Here is a 21,414-nt window from a genome sequence, read left to right as displayed (position 1 = left end):
AAATACAAAAAGTTATTCCGATACCGGGAATCGAACCCGAGCCTCCTGGGTGAGAGCCAGGTATCCTAGCCACTAGACCATATCGGATGATAGTAGAGTGACCAAATTTTGTTTCTGTTTCAGTTATATAGAAAATAACCGACCTAAATAAAAAGGTCAATCGATAATCGACTAATCGCACATCAACATCATGTAAAAGCTTTTTATTTCAAGTAACACTTAAGAAAACTACGAAGACATTCATTACTAAAATGGATCCGAGCGACGCACACATACAAATAATGATAATATACAGTCAAGGAAACTAAGGGCATCTCCGTTTTGAACCTTCAGTGCATTGAAATACAGTCGAAAGTAACAAATATTTTGTTTTCGTTCACTAACCAAGATCGCTAGGTTATCCGTAAAATATGTGTTAAAATATGCAAGAAACTCAGTGTAACACCCAATTATAATAAAAACGAATTGAATACTTACACGTTACGTCGAATTTCAGTTAAATGAGATTGAATAAACACTCAATTCACATTGAAAACGTCATAATGACAGTCAACACGTTAGACTACTTTGGCGGCTTGCGCTAGTGTGCGTGATAACACAATCGCTGTGTATTTGTGACCGTGGCCTCGAATCTGTACGCATGCGCGGTGGCGCTCCGTCGGTAAAGCAGATGCGAAGTATGTTTACAAAATAGGCATGTAGATGGCGGTGTAATTAAAATTGAAGGAAGTAAACATTGGGCTCTGAGGCCTTGACGCTCACTGTAATTATTATTTGGGTGAATCAACTTTTTCTTGTCACTAGTTGCCATGGTTACGGTCTCCTGGGTCACTCCTAAAATACTAGTTTTTTCGTATTTAAATGAACTAAACTCGAATTTGTTGGTAGTTATAAGGCCTTTCCATTATGGGACACCTACTAAGCACGTTTGTAGAACATGGTATAGCAGTTCTTCTAACAAACTATGCTACTATTGTCTCCTGGCTGACGGGACAGAATAACAACAAGAAATAGTTGATTGACCCATTTACAGTATGTAATTACCGTTTATAATTACGAATATTTTCTTAACATGCCTGTTTCTTAGGGACCCTCGTATAAGTTTGTTATCATTACATGCTTAATTCATTAGGTACCTACTTAATGAATTACTAACATGAATAGCTTAGAAAATCTGCTGATAGATGACCTTAGTAAAAATTCTTATACTTATTGAAAAAAAAAAAAAGATTTACAATGTAAACAAAGGTAGGTCTATTGCTACCTTTGTTTCTTCGCGGTTTTGTCTCTGTAAACAAAGACATCGATCGTTAAAACGAAATTATTATAGGTAAAATTACTTTAATTAGAGGCATTTAATATAATCATAAACTTAAATATCATGAGTTTTACCACTTTTGCCTAAACCGTTTTTAAATACATCCATTTTAAACCAAAAGATACTAGATAGGTATCTAAGGAACAACCTTTAGAATCCAGCCTAATCCAAACAAATCTTCTATCTTAGAGAAAGAAGGTCATAACTCCACGGAAATATCAAAGAATGTAAGTCCTTTTATTACATCAACCTGAAATGTTCTGCCAGGCTTACCGACCACGATAACATTGCGTGCGGCCAAAAAAGGAACTAATGCACTTATTTAGTGATTTCCTTAAAACGGTAAGCCGACAGCTCCATATTCGACTGCAAAAGTTAAGTTTGCTAACCCATGTTAGGATAAAAGATGTAAGCTTAGGGCCAAAGTAATATTTGGTACTTGTTATGGTAATAAAATAAGCTATAAATAAAGTTTAGTGCTCTCGTGCCATTGGTTAGTAATACGGAACCCTAATAAATGAAAGGGCGTAGGTAATCGGACTATAATATTGTGTTTCTGATTATATACCTACTTAAGTCGCAAATTATGATAACCTTTATAATTGGGAGATATATAAGTACGATACGTAACAAATCAAATGAATGATATAATACCTATATTTATTCATAATAATTAACGAGTTGGTAGGTATCAACTTCAATGTGAAAATTATAGAAAGATCCACCATGATCAAAATTACTTCTTATTCTTACAGAGTAACCGAAAAATACAAAGATTTTTTACAGTGCATATTTATATTTTTTAATGAAACGATTGTAGGTATGTAGGTAGGTACTTTTATTTTTAATGACATTTTGGTACAAGATGTGTAAGTAAATACAAATTTATATCCTAAAAAATGTTTACCGCTTATTTTTTGGCATATAGGTACCTACTCGCATCTCCATTTTTTACGGCAATTTCCATTATAACGAAATTACGATTCGTTACCCAATCTTACACTCGACTTCCCTTTGTTGGTTACAAAAAAAGGTAAAAGGCTTTTAACCTACAAACATTTACCCAAGGATCACAACTCAAAGTTAATTGTGACGTTCCACGGCAAAAGGTACCTTATTTATTTATTTATTATCATGTGTGAAAATTTCAACTGTCTAGCTATCACGCTTTATGAGATACAGCCTGGTGACAGACAGACAGACAGACAGACGGATAGTGGAGTCTTGGACAGGGTCCCATTTTTACCCTTTGGGTACGGAACCCTTAAAACGATAGATAACGCAAAAAAGGCGGACTTGATGCCATGTGGCACTATTCTGCAGCTGTTTTCTTCATAGGCGCCTTCCGATATCCGATATGATGATGATGATAGGAAAGGCGCTTCCCATATATTCAGCCATGTCAGCTGTCGGACCGATAATATTTGTTTGTGTGCGTATGTGTAGGCATGTTTGTTGTAGTGTGTGTGACCGTAAGACGGCGCCCCCGCGGCCTGACTACGCGGATGTAGGATCCTACGTCCGATATTGGATCGGGCAATGTGACAACGCTCTAAGGTTCATTTTCGCGTGCACGCTCGCGCGGTTACATCCTCGAGACTAATTCAATTATTCTGGCTCAGCGCGCCCGACTAACGACCTTATTGCCGGGGCGTTATTAAATTCAATTTTCCTATGATGAAATTCGTTTGGCCAGACAGTGTTCAATGTTTTGATAGGCTCGTAATAAGTGCGAACGGGCGGTGCTTAAGTCCGAGGTGCTTAAACATGAGTTTTATTATTATTTTCACCACACCAGCTCGGAAAGGCTTACTTTGCACTTCAAAAACTGATAGCAAAGTTGCATTTTATTCACATGTGAGTCAAAGTAATCAAATGCAAATTTTGAATTGTTTTCTTATTTTTGCTGGTAGAATTGACTTTTAAATGATGAATTTGGATGATAAATATTTATTAACATTCATTTGGATTATATTTGGTTTGATTTTGTTTGATATTTTACAGTTAATATTTGCTTCGGGTTGGTGTGGTGAAAAATTTTGTGTTTCACTCAGGGGCAAATTTTGTTTAACCCTCGTGCTTTGAAACCCTCGCAACGCTCAAGATTCCATTTTCGAACCACTCGCTACGCTCGTGGTTCAATTTTGAAATCTTTCGCTTGCTCGGGTATCAATATTAGCACGAGCGGTTAAACAACAACTTTGTCCCCTTGTAAAACAAATAACTATTTCCAATTTTCTTTGGTAAGTAATATTGATATGTAGGCATAGGCATAGCAAAAAGAATAGATGGTATAGAGGGCTCCTGTCATTGTAAATTTTGTAGTCACAGAAAATTTCCTGCCATCTATCCTATCGACACACGACTAAAACTCAAAATGAAAACCTATAAAATTATCAAAAGAATGTATATATGATTTTATTATTTTTATATCATTTTGATCCATGTTCATTCACTGATATCTATGTGTTAAAATACTTAAATATGAAACGGTGTCGTAACGTCATCTAGCCGAGCATAGGCCAAAGATGTGTGCGGCATCTATCCGAGAATGACTTTTTCTTGATTTCCGAGGCACGGTTTTTCCTCAGACTTTATTCATCTTATACGAAGTTACATATGTCTTTGGGCATAGTTGTGGTAACATTCCATTTCTAACCGCAGCTGCACTACCGGTACTGAACGCGTCGCTGTCATTGTCAATTTCCATAGTAAAATGAACAGTATTGCAGCTGTCGTTGGAAATGGACTGTCACCTTTAGAATCAAAAGTAACGGATCGACTGCGCGTCAAATGTATTTACCATTCTCAATTTTTTTTTACTAGTCTAAAAGGTGTCCCACTGCTGGGCAAAGGCCTCCCCTGTCTGTCGCCACTCGTCACGGCTTTGTGCATGCTCCCGCCAGTCGCCACAGAATGAGTCCAATGGCCTAAATATTTTATAAAGCTACAAGTAACAATTTACAAGCGGAAGTCTCGTTCTAACGCATAGGGTTAGAAAGAGACTTCCGCTTGTAGGCCACTGGTCGTACCATTCTCTAATAGCTTAATAAAAAGAGATATATCTCTATACGTAAAACCAATAATGTACTTAGTACGCGAAATATAATGTAGAAATATGCCTCTCTATGGAAGACTATTTCAAAGTAGCAGACACTTTTGACGAGACATTACTTTAATCAAACGGCCCGATTCGAACAATGCTTATAAGATGATACAGCGATACGATACCTGATCTGTCAATGTCAAAAGTTACGTTTTTGTTTCTCTAATCTTTAAATGCATTACTAACAGAAGTACAGAGAGAGAGAGGGGGGGATATAGAGAGATAGAGAGGTAGGTATGTAGGAACTTAAAGCTAAGTGTTCAAAGTTCATATTTTTTTAAAGCGTGGGTCAAAGTTGACCTAAGTTCACAAAAATCCAAACTCAAGAGTTTTCCCTCCATTACTTCCTCGTCGTAGCCTTTCCTACTACAAAGAAAGAAAAGAATAATGGAAAAACGCTTGCCTTTTTTTCGTTGACGGAAAGCAAGAAAAATATTAGGACACATCGACAAGCCTTAACTTATCGGAGTTCAATTCATTTCAAACCTTGACACAAAGACATTAGGTGCCTTTTAGAACGATTCAAAATTGGGTCCCTTATACTATCCAGTTTTAATAATAATGCAGCCCGGATTAGGTTGATTTATGGATGTTTTCAGTTGCGTCAAACGTGTTGACATAAAAGAACCTTCTTTTGAATTTGGAACTAGGAAGTTTATGGGAGCGTTTACAGAGTTTGATTGATGTTGTGGTTGGTGCGTTCACGAAGTTTGTTGTGTGACCTAGTTTTGAGTTGTTACGCTTGTTTTGGACAAAACTTTGCGTAAGTATTTTAATTTACGCGTCCTCATAAGACGTGATGAGCTATTATGGTTGATTCGCTCGCGTCTTTTGTTTTTGCTTTGATCTCTGTTGACGCCCGCTCCGTACAGCGTCATATTGTTTAATACCTATGACACTTATAGGTAGAGCAATGATTGTACAGAATAAAATATAGCGCTATATGCAGCCAATAGACAAGATATTAAAAAAATATCCTACAACTAGTCCTTTTAGGTACTACCTATTTACCCTGTGTGTTCTATTATCTAGTAAATGTTAAAACTACAAGAAAAACTAGCATCGCTACTTTACAGAAATTTACTTACAGGCCAATTCGGACATACATACACTCTGTATTACCTCTAGTGTACATTTGTTAGCGCAAGATTAGCGTGACGTAACGTACCTACGCGTTTGCGTTAAGGTGACAGTCCATTTCCAACTGATTTCCAACCACAGCTGCATTACTGTTCATTTTTCTATGGAAATTGACAATGACAGCGACGCGTTCAGTACCGGCAAGGCAGTGCAGCTGCGGTTAGAAATGGAATGTTACCATTAAGTGTCATTTTGTATTGGATTTTGTGTTTCCAAAACGTCCCGCTTAGCGCGCTGGTCAATTTCAAAATCCCATACAGTCAAAATTAGACAGGTAAAGTAACTAAGTAGGTAAATGAAATTTACACTAGCGGTTCGGTATTATGCTGCCATTTAACTTATGTCATTCAAAAAGCTTTCATTTTGCTCGCACTTGCGAATGAATATCCATTTCATATCCATTCAATTTGAATAGAATAATATCCGAAGAAGCAGTAAGTGATAAAGATAGGATTCAACAACTTTTATAGCATAACTAAACGCCGAAAACATTCAAGTTTTCAACTATAATCAGGAATTATGGCTTAGCTAAGTTCTAACAACTATCCCGGTTTTAATGGAATACTTGACCGACTTCGGAACCGGACGGGGTGAGAATAATACCCTCTTGAGTAAAATGTCGGTGTTGCGATTTTATCTAAAAGTTTTACATAAATAAAGGCGTTTGGGAGAGGTTTTTCTCGTCGTTGCGCGTTGGCGAAAGAAAACAATATCGGCGCGATTCGGGAAATGAATTAGAGATTCACTAGATATGAAATAGTAAAGATATGTGACGTTCCACGGCAAAAGGTACTTCAAAATAAGGTGAAAACCATACCGTAAAAGTATAAAACTTTGCCCTTAAACATAACTTTGCCCGCCGCGGCACAGTTCAATAAATCAAAATAAGATGAAAACCTTATCGTAAAAGTTTCAAATTACATGATATCAATGTTGTAGTACTTGTAGTTCATTGAAATTCAGGGTTGGCAAAATAAATGTTTAAGTTATTTCGCTTTTACTGAACTGTGACGCGGTGGGCAAAGTTATGTTAAAGGTCAAAGTTTTATACTTTTACGGTATCAAATTGTTAAAACCTTATATCATTAATACTTTTGCTAACCCTAAATTTCAATGAATTGCCACATTGATTGGTATTGCTAATCACTCTGCTAAATACCATAACTGCAACATGTGACCAATGTGACCATCACTATCATCGTATAAATTACCCGTAAACTAACAATCACAAAACGCCTCATTACGAGCTGACTCGTAATAAACACGTACAGTAATATTGATAATAGCTCATTTACAAAATACGGCGACTCGCTTACATATTAGAAATTAATACTAATGAGTGTTTTGTTATTTAGTACTGGTTTGAAAGGCGAATAGTTAAATAGGTATAAATTAATTGTATGCTTAATTCGTTCGCGTCCTTCCGACATGGCAAAGTAACAAAAAACAAAAGGTAACTTTATCGCTGCACCCTTACAGGCGGGATACATTTTTTGTACTTGAAACTCAAATAAGAATAATTATGATAATAATATATATGTAGGTAACAAAAGTTAATAAGTATTTATATTTCAACACAGTTTCAGCATCAAAATGCCGTGTTTCGTTTGAAGGTTAGCATGGTCAAGGCCCCGCTATTGTCAGCTTCTTGAGATCTCAGCTATTATTCTAGCTTTAAGCGTAGCGGAGAAAGCGTTGGTGGCGGTAAGAGCGTACGACTTTCAATCCGGAGGTCGCGGGTTCAAACCCCGGCTCGTACCAATGAGTTTTCGGAACGTACATATTGTACGAAATAATAATATCATTTGATATTTACCTACCAGGTTTTCGGGTAAAGGAAAACATCGTAAGGAAACCGGACTAATCCCAATAAGGCCTAGTTTACCCTCTGGGTTGGGTCGTCAGTACGTCGTCAGATGGCAGTCGCTTTAGTAAAAACTAGTGCCTACGCCAATTCTTGGGATTAGTTGCCAAGTGGACCCCAGGCTCCCATGAGCCGTGGCATAATTCCGGGACCACGCGAGGAAGATGATGATGATTCTATCTTTTAGCGTGTAGGTCACGCTTGGGAGTAACCACTGTTCGAAATCTTCATACTTACGTGTTTCTGTACCTACTGATTGTTATTCAAAGAAACTACAGCAATTCTCAGTATAACAAGTATGCTTAGTTAATTGGGTTTGTCCCAACATAAAAATTTTACCTTTAGAACAATCAAATTAGATCCAAAAAAATGCTGGAAATCTTAATATATCTTCTAATGGATCTCTTATTGTATTTTGAGTAATTAATTTCCAGCAAGCTGGAGATCGTTTTAATACTTTAATTTGATCCTAAATACGTTTATCCGAGGTTCTTCATCTTACAAGGTGTCTGAATCTAATTTGATTTGCCTACCTGCAAAATTTGGCTAAGCTTGAAAAAACACCGCGCATGAAAGAACATTTTTGTCCATTTACAATAGACTTTTATCAGTATATTCGGCCATACATATAAACACGTACAATTTGGCGAATACCCACCGCATACGGCATTGTCGCAGCAATTGTGTGAAGTTAGGAATGCACGTTATTGCATTACTTGAGCGGTCTTAGACAACAAGTTGCAAGCGACCAGCGGAATAAATTTCATAGTGATCTGTTGATCAATCGAGAGGAGGACAGCTTTCTTTAAGCAGTAGTGTATTTACCACAAAATATAAAGATACGCAGACATATATAATGGATAAGAAAACTAGTATATATGCAAATGTCTTTATTTCTTTTCATCTAAACATGAGCCTAATAATACTTAATATTTTCAATGTTCATAATGTAAAATGGATCCTTTCAGAGAATTTGGCCAGACCACATACAACTAAATAAAATATATATATAATTTGGTGAATGCCGACCGCATACGGCATTGTCGCAGCAATTGTGTGAAGTTAGGAATGCACTTATTGCATTACTTGAGCAGCCTTAGACGCCCATGTTACAAGCGACTACCGGATTTTATAAATAGAATCTGTTGACTTATCAGTAGGAAAGAGTTATCTCTTAGAATGAGTAAGTCTTGCGCGAGGAGGCAACTCATGTTAGACATTCAGGTGGATATAACTAGTTGGGTATGAATTTAATTCATATTCCCAATAGTGGTTAAATTTTAAATTTAAAAAGAACTGAAAATTAAGTAATATCGGTTTCAGACTGTTTATATTTAAGCCCATCCATAAGGGATACTTATCATCAGACCAAAAAAGAATTACTCATTACTGAAAAATAAATGATGAGCGCTCGTAAGCGACACACTTGGGGATCCAAAAAAGCCTTTACCTTGTACCACACGAACCAATAAATTTGTTCTCAGTTAGAGAACATCACACACCTCGTGTGTACACACGGGAGCGATCCTAATGGGTCGATATATAGCCTCGAATGTGTTAGTTAGGTAATTAGATTTTCTGGTATTTTCTCAGAGAGTCAAATTTCTTGTCACTCGTTACCATGGTTGCTGTCTCCTGGGTCACTTTTACGACTCTGATTTTATGGTACCGTCAAATTTACCAACTTTGCCTTTTCCTAATTTTGCCCTAAGAGACAATTTTAAACGAATTCTTATAGTCATGAAACAAATATATTAATAATTATCATATTTATTTAGCTAAATATACCTGGTCTATATATCTAATGCCTATACCAAGCTATTTCAGTGCAAACCCCAGATATCTAGAAATCTAGATACACGTTTGCCGTGACGTATTTAAATGTAGGTCACAACTGACGTGACTGCGATACCGATTTAACAAACCAAACCTGGTTCAAACGTAACTAAAAATGGTCTAGTAGTATATCCTTTTATTTTTATATATAGCGGTTGTCTGTTGTATTAATGAATGTAGGTAGGTACCGTAAAAGTATATAACTTTGCCCACCGCGTCACAGTTCAGTAACAGCGAAATAACTTAAAAGTAGTCACAGATACACTTTATGATGAAAATGAAAAAAGCGTATCTGTAACTACTTTTAAGTTATTTCACTTTTACTGAACTGTGACACGGCGGGCAAAATTATGTTAAAGGGCAAAGTTTCATACTTTTACAGTACCAGATTATATGTATAAATTGTTCTGGTTTTTGCGATAAGAGTAAATATGTCATAATTATATTTTATGAGTGCTTCATTAACTAAGATGTTTGTGGCAAGTGAAGACGGCGAACACGCTATGGGACATTGTAACAGAACTATAATACGCGTTGGGTGGTACTCACTTGCGTTGAACTGAGAGCGCGCGAGCAGTAATTACTTGCGTTGAGTGGTACGCGCTCGCGTGCACCTCATACCGCCCTCCTGACATGCTAGCAACATATTGTACGATGTACGCGTGATGTGGTACTTACTTGCGTTGAGTGGTACCGCGGGGCGCGAGAGGTACGCGCCCGCGTACGCGTGCCGCGCGTACCCTGCCAGCGTGCTAGCACATTGGTTCACGGGGATTGGTTGGTTGGTTTGGAGCTGAAACAAAAAGAACAGGAATTTAATTTGAATCGATCGATGATAATTTGAAACAATCGTACTTTTATGTTGATATTGTTGATATTATTTTAGCGCTATTTAGATGGGCTTCTATTTTGTTAGAAAATATGGTCCTTCAAACCGAAAATGTTAGAACTTATTTTTTTTATGGTTTTTAAACTATTTAAACTTACTTTCTTGGTACTTAAAAGGATCGTGAATCATATTAAGTAATTAACATACCCTATATCTAGCCTAAATATTGATTGGTCACGTTGAATATTTGGGGGTAGGTGTGGTGTAGGTATTTGTACAGTTAGTACCAGTACAGTAATTTGATCTGACTTGATTATAAGTTTTGATGTAAACATTGATACAAATGTATTGACATACAAATACAAACAAGGGAATTAGATCAGCAAGGACTCTAATAAAATAAGGGGCCCCAACCACATGCAAATTTCTCTAATAACCTCTGCTTTAATGTTTATTCTAAATCTAAAAAGGTAATTTTGATATAAAGGCTTATTACAAATCGACCTTTTTTCCAGTTCCAGCAGACAACGTGGTACGTTATTGACTGAAGGCGTACCATATTCGTACTTATACATCTTTTACTAATTAACTAACAAAAAGAGACAAATATGTCAAAATAATTTTGAGTAAGTAGGAGCCAAGTAAATATCACTTATAAAAGGGGGAAACATGTATAACTAATGTCAGTTTACTCTTTCTTATTCTGTAACATATACGGGTGTAAGAAGACCGTAGCATGTAGGTCCTTTTGTCATTAAATTTGTATGGTAGGCGTACGCGACTACGCGACGTGGCCTACGGTTGCTACGGATGCTACGAGTGAGTATGGTAGGCAAAAACAATTGAATTGAATAAACAATACGAGCTTACAGACTTTATAACAGCAGTTGTAATGTATGATGAATGGAAATAGTCTTAATTATGAAGATAGCGACGCTAGGTTCTAAGTTAAAATCAAAATCTGATACGATCATGACTAGAGGGCGGAGTACCGGTGGCAAATTTCACACTAAATGTATGGAGTCGCCTAAGTATTCTTATGATTAAATAAATAACGAATAAATGATTAATTTTGCATAATAATTTTAGGAACTTATAGAAATTATCTTACGAGCATACAAATATAATGTAATATGTTGTTAATATCTATAATACATAATAATATGTTTTCTTATCAAAACATTATCATTAGGTACTAAATACTAGACTAAGAAGTTATACCTGCCAAACGATATATTATTTTCAAGACCATTCAATTACAATTGAGGACTGGAATTATGTGTTCGAGGTCCTCCTCACAATCTACACTTAAGTGCGTATCCATGTTATAAAATGACTGGACTATGGCCACATGTTCCTGGTTTTTCGGAGTGAATCGGTTTCTTAATTTATTCAAGATCCATTTATGAGTGGAAAACGATCGCTCTACATCTACCGATGTCATGGTTGCATGTTTAAGGACTTGTTTATAATTTTCCATTGTAATCATATTCCTTAATTCGTCAGCATCTGGGTTTCTATCTAGAACCAATTCGAGTTTATTTCGCACGGTTTCACTTCCTTGGAGGCTTAAAATACTCCTAACTATATCTATTACCAGAAAACTTTCTTCTATCGGAATTTTAATGCATAGTGTTAAGTACTTACTTCCAATTTACGAGTAGGTACCATACTAAGTACATTAGGTAAATGAATAATTTTATTATTCAAGCCTAAAATAATAATTATAAAAACGACTCACCTTTTGTGTGAAATTTGCCACCAGTACTCCGCCCTCTAATCATGACACGACTGACTTTCAGGCCAACTCGAACGTACACTGATATTACATAGAATGACATCTAACTGATGTAATTCGGGTATCGTGCATTTTGCTCGTACTTGCCTGTACATGTATCGACGCGGGCGAGACACACTATAATTAAATAATACATATTATATCAGTAAGACGTACCTAGTAATAGATATCAGTGCACATTTGAATTGGCCTGTTGGTTAAACATTGGTACGAACTGAGCAGCAAAAAGCCTAAAGCAATCATTAGCATGTCACATCAATGAGTAATTTTGTTCATTAGATTTAGTTAACTATAAAGGAAAGTAACAGTAACCTAGTAGTAGTGGTGGCAGTAGTAGTAGTAGTGGTAGTAGTTTACTGATAAATCGTAAAGCGGGTTGGAATAGTCAATATTGTAACATTGTGTGTTTCAATTTATTTTGTATGTATGTATGTATGTCACTTTATTAATTTCTCTTTGTGGTTTCACAGTGCCTTAGTATTAATACTAGTAATACTGTAGTCCTGTGTAACTAGTTTGAATAATAAAATAACGACTAAATAAATAACTAACGTTTTATTTTTATTCCACTTAGGCACGTAGTTATACTGTTTAGTGTTATTTCTTGAACAAAACAGAACAAATAAGCAGGCGGCATGTGTTTTGTAGTGCGTCATCAAAGTTGCACGGTAGGCTGTACGCTAGGACCGAGCTGCCGCGTGTACCGTCGGCAAAACAACTGTATACTTTGATAATTTTTAACATTCGGCCATCCTTATAGTAAATCTAACATTCGGCCATCCTGATAGTAAGTGTAACATTCGGCCTTCCTGATCGTAAAGAATCATCGAATCTTAAGGACGGACTAGGTCCGGAATAAAAGTTAATAAGAGCGACGAATCTAGTCAGTCTATCAATGAACAGGCTGTCAGACGCCGGGATCTAGTAATACAGATATTATATCAAATTAACAAGAGTAGTTAGTATTATCACTAATCATTATACAGCTATACTTTACAGCTATATTTTTTAAACAAAACAGAACTAATAAGCAGTCGGCATATGTGTGTCATCATATTTGCACTTTAGGTTGTAATTGTTTCTAAAGAACGCCCGGAACCATATTCGCATATTATAAATTGATTAATGTAGGTATTTTCTTAATGATATCTTTACCTATTTATTGGTACAAGCGAAATATACACAGCGAATCTTGTCAAAATAATACAAAAGAGAGAAAATTTAAATTTTGACATACTTCAGTGTTTACTCGCTGCACAATAATTAGAAAACAATAACGAGTTCTACAATACCACTTAAAAATATTCACTTATTCCAGCTTGTTTTGCCGACGCTCCCGTAACTTTTCGTCGCCGCGAGTACGGTCGACAATAAAATGCATATTAGATAACCGTGTTTTGTGGCCCGCACGTGATTTCGACGCTGACTGTACGAGTAATAGTAGAATTTACGCGTTTTTTGTGTTATTGTAACTTGAAGTGTTACTTACAATTTTATTGGGGTTAGGACACTTTGGCATGTAAACACATTGAAATTATTTAATAAAGATATCCCTCTTTTACATTTAGGCATAGTGCGCAAAATTATCTAAACATTCTGAATAGTCACATCCTTCCGCAAAAAAGCCGCATCCATACAATCTAAATTACGCTCCCATTTTAAAACGACACGCTTAAAAAAATTACATGAAACTTGAACATTCTAGTAACATAATTATAATATCTGTCTGGATTGTCTGGTACTATCGTATCGTATCGTGGTGGTATCGTACCGCTGTGATTTCTTATAAGCATTGTTCTAATCGAGCCGTACGATCGTGTGACCCTAAAAGCTTATAGTTTAAAAATAGTACGTTAATCAATTCACACGAATCCAAAACTGTAACACCGATTGACCCGATTGCAAAAGCTAATGATGTAACAGTAATCCATTAGAATCGATTGCTAGAGCTATTAGGCGATTGCTGATAATGAAATGGGCGATCGATCGCTTGGTACGCAGATTTACTTGTTACTGTGATTTCTACTTTGGCAGGTAATTATCTATTATTAATATTTGTATCTCCTTTCTGGATTTCACGGGCCTATAAATCTCGGTCTTTTGATAGGCTTGCGTGGGGATACAGATCCAACACGTAGAGGCCCTTTGGAGAGCTTTAATGTCATGTAGAACGCCTGCTGGAACCCGTTCACAGGCGCAACAATAGACACCCATGAACCGGTCGCAGCAGGCATTGGGACTATTGTAGAAAAAGTGAACAGCGTTCCGGTCTATAGATTGCAGTTTGGGTGGACAATAAAACTGGGCTATTGCAAAGAGGTCCGGACATCTGCCATAACAATGTTAACACCGTCATCGAGGCGGGTGGTGACTCGCCGCTGACTAGATGGGCCCCTGAAACTGCCGTCGTAAAGACGACCAGGAGCAACATCGATGTGAGCGGCTCAGGGGTGTCGAGAGGTGTGCGCCGCTTTCTACCCAGTGGCTGTTACCAGCCACTGTGCCAACTCGCGTCTTATGCATCTTTCACTTCTACCCCTGGAGCATATAGCTCTAGCGACTCCTCTCTGGACGGCCAATGAAGGCAAGCCAGAGCTGAGAGTCCTGCGGGTCCCCTTGGGGTCCACTCCGACCGACGAAGACACGCCGGAGACGGAGACCCTGACCGACTCTCGGGAGCACTCGGGTCCGTGGGGTCGTTACTCCCCAACAGCTCGCCACAAGCTGCCCTGCGGGCCTATTATTAATATTATTATCTTTATTTCAATCATCTTATCTCATTGAAATAAAGTTTACGGAAAATCATTAAGGTCAATGTGGCTATTTCCGTCATAGGGATTACTCCGTCCACTAGCGTTTTTTTCGAACAACACTTAAATAATTTCGTCGACAAAGCAGCGATTGCTTCTAGTTTCAGCAATCAAAAGCAAATGTTCTTTTTTCCTACAATTAAAATCAAAGAAATATACGCTCGTAGACGGAATAGCCCCTATGAGGGAATTAGCCACATAGACCTTAACAATAAGTATCAACCATTTTACTAACATCAACTATTTGACCATCGGTATACCTTATTTCTAAACAAATAAGGTTGAAGTCTGTTCAGCACGGACGATGCTAGATAAAACGGCTTGTTACTTTAAAAGCCTTCCTAAAGCAAACGGGTAGATAAAGCGAGCTTATTTATAAATACTTAGCATGCTAACTTGGGGCTAGTGGGCTTGGGGTGCTATTCGACTTGGTCGAAACCTGGTTGTGATATTACAGCATAATACGTGTATATGTAAATACTTTAAGATAGGTTAAGAGACACAATAAAAATAAAATATACCTATACAATGTATAAATGCGAATTTATCCTTATAAAAGACCTCTCCCAATCAACCTTTGAGCAATTTGGAGAAAAAATAATAACACACGTTTGTCTATCATGTTATTTTTTTTTACCGTTTATGTTTACCGTACTGTGATCAGTACGGTACATTTGGACGGTATCATAATTACAACATAATAATTATGTGATGTAAAAGTTTTGTGCATTGTGATTTCACCGTTGACCTTTTAATATGATGATATTTTAATAAGCTTTTGATTTTAAATTATTTATTCATTTTTTGCACAAGGAAAATGCAAACTTACAAAAGGCGGACTGTTCAAGTTAATTAATATACGGTTTGATGTTTACGCCATCTACTATGTAATCACAATAATTTTAAAGTCCTAATTTTGCATGTGAACTATTGAACTTATCAATCTTATGTATTAAAACTCATTGCTTCGAATAGATGGCGTTACGGGTCCTAAAAATCATCAAGCCTACTTGTTTACTTCAATAAATAGTCTTGCACTACCTATCTGCATGAACGCTGCATTTTTAATTCTCCCACACCTCTCATCGACCGGTACAAAAGTGGTCCTTACCGAACGGATATAAGAACTATATTAGTGTGACATCGAAATTAACCTCAAATGTTGTTTACGTTTTTACAAATTTAAATGGATTTAAGAAGAAATTAAAGTGAAAAAACTGTATAATAAGTGATAAATAGACTTGATAAGTGTATACAAACGTTGGTGTGTGTATATCTTCATTATGGAGGACTATATAAAGGAACAAGAAAACGTGTACGCGTTGTTGACGAAAACTATTTCAAATTATAAGAAATCGCCGAAACAAAGATTAACTAGTGGTTATGTACAGTTACGGATGGAAATATTGACCGAATATTGGAATCAGTTTCACAACAATCATATGGAAATGTTAAAATTGGTACCTAAACAAGATCGCGGACAGTATGAATATTTCACAAAAGATTATTTTATGGAAGTCGAAGAACAATACATCGAAATACGGTCAAATATGATGGACTTGTTATTGAAGTTAAATTCACGAAGCGGAGAAAGTACATCGAGTTCACATAACCCTCCAACTGCCACTAGTGTGAGTGATGAAGTCCGGTTGCCGAAAATAAATATTCCACAGTACTCGGGCAGTTATCACGAATGGACTTCGTTTCACGATATGTACACATCGCTAATACACAATAAAACCACACTCAATAAAGTGCAAAAAATGCATTATTTAAAAAGTAGTTTATCAGGTGAGGCGGAACAATTACTTAAGCACATACCTGTCAGCGAGAGTAATTACGACATGGCATGGAATATTTTATTAAAAAGATACAACAACAAACGAATTATTGTAAACACTATTTTGGCACGATTAGTGAATCAACGAAAATTAGCTACGGGAACATCGAAAGGGTTACGAGAGTTGTTAGACACCACAAGTGAATGTATGAATAAATTGAAAAATCAAGATATACAAGTTGATACATGGGATACACTGGTAATTCATTTAATTGTGAATAAATTAGACTCCGAATCACACAAAGAATGGGAACTCGAGCTCGGGTCCCTAGAAATTAGTGAATTACCAACACTAAACATGTTAAACAAGTTCCTGGAAAAAAGATTTCGTGTTTTGGAAATGATACAAGCTCCGTCGCCGAGTGCACCTGTAAACAAAAGAAGTTTTCATGTAAATAAAAGCGAACAGAAATGCATTTTTTGTAACCAAGACCACCTATTATACACTTGTAAGGAGTTTACGAAATTGGCAGTAGATAAGAGAGTGGAATATGTGCAAGGCTGGCGGCTTTGTTTTAATTGCCTAGTACCGGGGCATTCAGTCAAGTTCTGCAAACATCGATCTTCTTGCCGCCGATGTGGGAGAAAACACCACTCTCTGCTACACAGCACGGGGAGCCCGCAGTCTCAGACCTCTGCGCCGGTTCCGGAGGCATCAGCGCAGCTTTTAGAGGAAAAAGAAGATAAAAATAAAAAGAATATTATATCTCACCTCACTACGGGGAGTCACGCGCGACTGATGCCAACTGCATTAGTGCAAGTATACGCGGAGAACGGAGAAAAACACTTGATGAGAGCGCTGTTGGACCCATGCTCACAGGAGTCTTTTATAACTGAGGCCGCCGCACAAAAGCTTCGTTTACGACGTACCTCAGTCAGTGGGCATGTCACGGGAGTTGAGAAAATGAAGACTACGCTCAAGTATGTAACAGAAATAGAGTTCTCATCAAGAATCGAGCTTAAGATGAAGATGAAGGCAACTACTTACGTTGTGCGTCACATCACCGACATTATGCCGGAGAATGAAGTCAAGATGGAAAACTGGAAACATGTAGAGAAGTTGTGCCTCGCAGATCCAACATGTCACACTCCAGGTCATATCGACTTGCTTTTAGGAGTCGAAGTTTGGAGCGAAGTTATTAAACCTGGAGTGATCAAGGGCCCCTCAGGAACACCTATAGCACAAGATAGTCACCTGGGGTGGATAGTTTGCGGAAATGTGAGGACAGAGCACACTGCCACAAAAAACATCGTCAGCATGCATCTTAATGTTGATCTTAACAACATGCTGAAGAAGTTCTGGGAGTTAGAAACCATAGAAGAAGAAAGTAATACACTAACCTCAGACGAAAAGAAGGCAGAAGACATTTATGAGAAGACACACAAAAGAAAAGAAGATGGTCGTTACGTGGTCAGGTTGCCATTTAGAGAAGAACCACCTGTGCTACCACGTGACTCACGAGAGATAGCAGTGAAGAGATGGATGTCGCTAGAAAGAAGATTAGATAAGAATCCAGAATTGAAACAAGATTACAACGACGTCTTACAAGAGTACTTAGATCTGCAACACATGAAGAAGGTAGATGATGAAGAAAGAGCCGAGAATTGCGTGTACCTACCACATCATGCTGTTGTAAGAGACGACAAACAAACCACACGAGTTAGAGTTGTATTTCATGCGTCATGTTCTGGAACTAATGGGGTCACCTTAAACGATGCATTGCTCGTAGGTCCTACTCTGCAAGAAGATTTACGCGATATACTGCTGAGATGGAGAACGCACAAAATCGCATATGTCGCAGATATCATTAAAATGTATCGGCAGATCGAAGTTAATGACGCAGATACAAATTATCAAAGAATTGTTTGGAGAAGTGATGCTCAAAAACCGATAGAAGACTACAAGCTAGTTACCGTTACCTTCGGGACCTCTTGCGCTCCCTACTTGGCTATCAAAACCTTACGTCAAGTTGCGATAGATGAGGGTCAAGAGTATCCTGAAGCACAGCGTATAATACTAGAGGATTTCTACATGGACGACGTCTTGTCGGGGCAAGAAACAGAAGATGAAGCTAAAAGAAATCAGAAAGAAATCACAGCAATTCTCAAAAAGGGTGGGTTTGAACTTCAAAAGTGGAGTTCAAATAGTGAAGCATTCATGCAAGAGATTGAACCTGTAAAACGATCCCCAAAGGCCCAGAGAGAAGTAGATGGAAGAGACAGTATTAAGACTTTGGGTATAATTTGGAACACTAAAGAAGATAAATTACAAATAACGAATAATTTGAAAGACTTACCTGAACAACCTGTCACGAAGAGGAATGTTTTAGCAGATATAGCTTCATTATTTGATCCGATGGGTTGGCTGGCGCCTGCGGTAGTCATCACTAAAACATTCATGCAAAAATTATGGCAGTTAGGTGTTGGTTGGGATGAAAAACTCGCAGATGACGTGAAGGAAGAGTGGTTGAAGTTTAGAAAAGAGATTCCTGCATTTACAGAAGTAAAGATAAATCGCTGGATACATACCAATGCAGACAGAAGCTCGATGGAGATTCATGGATTCGCGGACGCCTCGATGAGCACTTACGCAGCAGTAATATACGTCCGAATTATCGACACAGACGGGCAAGTACAAGTATCGCTACTCACGGCTAAAACGAAAACAGCGCCTTTGAAGCAAATATCCATGCCAAGATTGGAGATGTGCGCTGCGGTTCTGCTATGTAGACTTCTGAAACATGTTGTAAGCATATTCAAAGTTGACAAACATCAAGTATTTGCCTGGTCAGATTCACAAGTTGTACTGTCATGGATAAAAGGCGACCCAGGTCGATGGACTCCTTTTGTAAAAAATCGAGTTACTGAAATTAAGAAAATGAATGAGATAAACGGGTGGTATTATGTCAATACTAAACAAAATCCAGCAGACCCAGCCTCACGAGGAGTTATGCCAAAAAAGCTCTTGACAAATACACTCTGGTGGAATGGACCGGCGTTTCTCAAGGAGCCAGCCATAGAACTGCCGGGAACCGAAGTACCTGAAACAGATTCAGAATGCAAAAAAGTTATAAAAACATTAGTTACTACCACTAAAGAAAATGAAGAGGAATTAATACTTACCTTGATCGCTAAATACTCGTCGCTCGGGAAACTGGTGAGAATAATCGCATACTGTCGTAGATGGATGCTGCACCTGAAAAGAAAGAGAGAAAATAAAGATCACTTACCAACTTACCTGACGACTGAAGAGAGAGATGAAGCACTTACTATTTGCTTAAGACGATTCCAGGAAATCGAATTTCAAGAAGAAATTGATGATATAAAGAGTAAGAGACAGCTGAAAAGAAAAAGTCGATTGTTGTCACTCGCCCCCTTTTTAGATCCAAAGGGTGTGTTGAGAGTAGGCGGCCGACTACGCCATGCTGATTTAGAAGCCCAACAGAAGCACCCCATTATAATCACGAAGGACAATGCTCTGTTACCTCTTCTTCTAGCAGAAGCACACAGCAGCACTCTTCATGGCGGTCCGCAATTGATGGTGATGTATCTTCGATCCAAATACTGGCTAATCAACATGACTAATAGAATAAAGAAATATGTACGCAACTGCATCGTGTGTATCCGTCAGAGAGGAGAAACCGGCAGTCAGCTCATGGGAGATCTACCTGCTATAAGAGTAAAGCCCGCAAAGCCTTTTTTGATCAGCGGAGTAGATTTTGCGGGACCTATAAATGTGCGTATGAGCAAAGGCCGTGGGGCAAAATCCACCAAGGCGTACATATCTCTCTTTGTCTGCATGGTGACCAGAGCTTTCCACATCAAGCTTGTGAGTAGTTTAAGCACAGAGGCATTTCTAGCAGCTTTAAAACGATTCGTAGCTAGACGAGGACGATGCGCAGAGATGTGGAGCGACCATGGCACAAATTTCATAGGAGCCAAGAAAGACTTGATAGCCATGTGGCGCCAAGGTCAAGCAAGAATCCCAGACGAGTTTGCAGCTCAGTTGGACAATATGAGGATTAAATGGAAGTATATTCCTCCTGCAGCTCCAAACTTTGGTGGTATATGGGAGGCCGGCGTGAAGTCTATCAAATATCATATGAAAAGAGTCATAGGAAATTCAACCCTCACCTTTGAAGAAATGACGACGCTACTTGCCCAGATTGAAGGTTGTCTGAACTCTCGGCCCTTATATCCTCTCAATGATGATCCAGACTCCTTACAGTCCTTAACCCCAGGTCATTTTTTGACCACTGAACAGATTGTTAGTATCCCTGATGAGGACTATACAGACTTTAAGATTCACCAACTATCTAGATGGCAACTAACGCAAAAGATGTTGCAAGATTTCTGGAGACAGTGGCAGAAGGAGTTTTTAACCCGTCTTCAGCAACGTCCTAAGTGGAACCGCGTAACCAAAGATCTTGACATAGGCGACTTGGTACTGGTCAAAGACCAACGACTCCCGCCTGGAAGCTGGCCGATGGGTCGTATTATAGGAAGACATCCAGGCCCTGATGGCTTAACTCGGACTTACGATATACGGACAATTTCTGGTGTTTTACAAAGATCTATTACTAAATTATGTGTTTTGCCTTGTGTAAAGGACTCCGTCCTTTCCGGGGGAGTATGTTCAAGTTAATTAATATACGGTTTGATGTTTACGCCATCTACTATGTAATCACAATAATTTTAAAGTCCTAATTTTGCATGTGAACTATTGAACTTATCAATCTTATGTATTAAAACTCATTGCTTCGAATAGATGGCGTTACGGGTCCTAAAAATCATCAAGCATACTTGTTTACTTCAATAAATAGTCTTGCACTACCTATCTGCATGAACGCTGCATTTTTAATTCTCCCACACC

General features: G+C 37.9%; 3 protein-coding genes and 1 non-coding gene across 7 annotated transcripts in view; 1 reads left to right on the top strand and 3 right to left on the bottom strand.

The window, feature by feature from the left end:
• The window catches only part of LOC134670407 (UDP-xylose and UDP-N-acetylglucosamine transporter), a 288,518-nt gene extending 287,911 nt beyond the window's left edge, over positions 1 to 607 (bottom strand). For both annotated transcript variants that reach the window (XR_010099052.1, XM_063528252.1), the window contains exon 1: positions 478 to 607. The gene's annotated coding sequence lies outside the window, so the exon portion shown is untranslated. The remainder of the gene's footprint in view (positions 1 to 477) is intronic.
• The window catches only part of LOC134670392 (calmodulin-binding transcription activator 2), a 171,080-nt gene extending 161,025 nt beyond the window's left edge, over positions 1 to 10,055 (bottom strand). For all 3 annotated transcript variants that reach the window (XM_063528224.1, XM_063528225.1, XM_063528226.1), the window contains exon 1: positions 9,943 to 10,055. The gene's annotated coding sequence lies outside the window, so the exon portion shown is untranslated. The remainder of the gene's footprint in view (positions 1 to 9,942) is intronic.
• On the bottom strand, positions 16 to 87 carry Trnae-cuc (transfer RNA glutamic acid (anticodon CUC)). Its single transcript has one exon. It is a non-coding gene; the product is annotated as a tRNA-Glu (tRNA).
• Positions 10,056 to 17,280: 7,225 nt separating the features above from the next.
• Positions 17,281 to 21,186, top strand: LOC134669918 (uncharacterized). The gene has a single exon (XM_063527535.1). The coding sequence runs from the start codon at positions 17,281 to 17,283 to the stop codon at positions 21,184 to 21,186; it is 3,906 nt and encodes a 1,301-aa protein (XP_063383605.1).
• The last annotated feature ends 228 nt before the right edge of the window (positions 21,187 to 21,414 follow it).

Source organism: Cydia fagiglandana, chromosome 13 (genome assembly GCF_963556715.1).
Source record: "Cydia fagiglandana chromosome 13, ilCydFagi1.1, whole genome shotgun sequence".
NCBI lineage: Eukaryota > Metazoa > Arthropoda > Insecta > Lepidoptera > Tortricidae > Cydia > Cydia fagiglandana.
Note: the sequence above shows the minus strand (reverse complement) of the source record. Positions and strands in the feature narration are given on the sequence as shown.